This window comes from Numida meleagris, unplaced genomic scaffold (genome assembly GCF_002078875.1).
Source record: "Numida meleagris isolate 19003 breed g44 Domestic line unplaced genomic scaffold, NumMel1.0 unplaced_Scaffold693, whole genome shotgun sequence".
In the NCBI taxonomy this organism is placed as follows: Eukaryota; Metazoa; Chordata; class Aves; order Galliformes; family Numididae; genus Numida; species Numida meleagris.
In genome coordinates, this window is record NW_018364908.1 from 6,754 (window position 1) to 8,651 (window position 1,898).

General features: G+C 60.5%; 1 protein-coding gene across 1 annotated transcript; it reads right to left on the bottom strand.

The window, feature by feature from the left end:
- Window positions 1-246: 246 nt before the first annotated feature.
- On the bottom strand, window positions 247-1,541 carry LOC110391974 (IQ motif and SEC7 domain-containing protein 2-like; the record flags this gene model as incomplete). Its single annotated transcript, XM_021383922.1, is given in 4 exon segments — window positions 247-386; window positions 497-663; window positions 1,140-1,262; window positions 1,380-1,541. Coding segments are annotated over 4 exon segments (486 nt in total), but the record flags the coding sequence as incomplete, so codon positions are not given.
- Window positions 1,542-1,898: the final 357 nt, after the last annotated feature.

The window sequence follows — 1,898 nt, forward strand, 5'->3', positions numbered from 1 at the left end:
TCACCTGGAACAGGACCCATAGGGTCACCTAGAACATCCCCCACTGATCACCTATGGCACCCCTATGGGGTGATGACCCCAGAGCTCCCCCAGGTGACCCCAAATACAACTCAGATGACCCAAATGCCCCCCAGGTGACCCCAAATTCCTTCCAAGGACAGCAAAGCCCCCCCCACAACCCCAATTGCCACCCAAGAACCCCAAATGCCCATACCCCCCAGCCCCATTCCCCCCGGCTCCACCCACCGGCTTCTTGCCGACGATCATCCGCTCGACGGCCTGAACCTGGGAGACGTGGTCATCGTTGGTGCGCAGCTCCCGGCTCTGGATCCGCTGGTAGATGCCCACCAGCATGTCCCGCGGGATGTCCTCCCCGTTGTCCACCCCTGCGCAACACCCGGCGCCTCGCTCTAGAACCCACTGGGTTCTGGAGGCCGCAAGGAAGGGGAGGGATGAGGGGGCACACCTCCCCTCCCCCCCGCACCAACCCCCCCACCTCGGAGGTTCTTGATGAAGTCCTCCAGCTTCATCTTGCGCTCCGCCTTCACGCTGGGGCTGTACATGTCGGTGTTGAGGAGGATGATGGCGAAGGCCAGGATGAAGATGGTGTCCGGGTTGCGGAACTGGCGCAGCAGGGCCGCGTTACACACGCAGTAGCGCTGGCTGCGGGGCGGACAATCCCCACGGCCTATGGAGTCAGGGTGCCCCACGGACAGCCCCACGCGGCCGGGATAGGGCACCCCACAACGGTCCCAGTGTGGGGTGCCACTTCCTCCCGGTCTATAGGGTCACCTAGAACATCTCTGTATTGCGTAGGGAACGTTAACCCCAATGTCTTCCCCCCTCCGGACTTATTGGGTCACCTAGAACAACCCCCTCTTGATCTATAGGGTCATATAGAACATCACTTGGTCCCATGTGGGTTACCACCCCCAATATCTGCCCCTTGATCCAGAGTCACCTAGAACACCCCCCTCTTGATCCATAGGGTCACCTAGAACATTCCCCTCTTCAGCCATAGGCTCACCTAGAACATCACCCCAAGCAACACAGGCCACCGTCCCTAATGTCTCCCTCCTGACCCATAGGGTCACACGCCCCCCCCCCCACGATGACCGCCCCGTCGCCATCCCCCTCACCTGAAGGCCTCGATCAGGCGCTCGACTTTCTGGGCCTCCCCCTGCACCCGGATGTGGGACTGGAACTTACGCAGGGCCTCGTCCAGCTCCATCCCAGAGAAATCCATCTCGTCCACCACGCAGCTGCGGGACAACCCCGCTGCACGGAGATGGCCTCGATCCCGAGGAACCCCCCCGGCGGTGCCGCGTCCCCATAAATCCTGTTGGGTTCCCCCCCCCACCCTCCACCCCACTGCTTACTCGAGAACGTCGCGGTTGAACTGTTTCTGGCGATTGCCGAGGAACTCGCCAATCATCTGCCGGCTCAGCCCCTTCCTCTCCAGGATGAAGTGGGCCACCCCCACTGGGGTGTCTGACAGGAAGCCCCTCTCGATCAGGTACTGGATCCCCTTTTCAGGTTTCCTGAGAATGGGGAGGGGCACGGGGGTCATCCCGACTTGTGGGGGACCCCACAGCCACCCTACAAACATCCTGGGGACATTTGGTGGCACCGTGTCCTCTGGAACGTCAGCTCCTGGCTGTAGGGTCACCTAGAACATCGCCTTCTCCTGGTTACAGGGCCATCTGCATTGTCACCTTCTAGAGTCACCTAGAACATCGTCTTCTCCTGGTTACAGGCCCACCTGCATTGTCACCTGGTAGAGTCACCTAGAACATCTCCTGCCCATGGTTATGGAGACACCAAAAACTATGGACTCGCTTTGTTTTGGCTGTAGGGTGGCCTAGAACGGCAACCTGCCCTTCCTATAGGGTCACCTA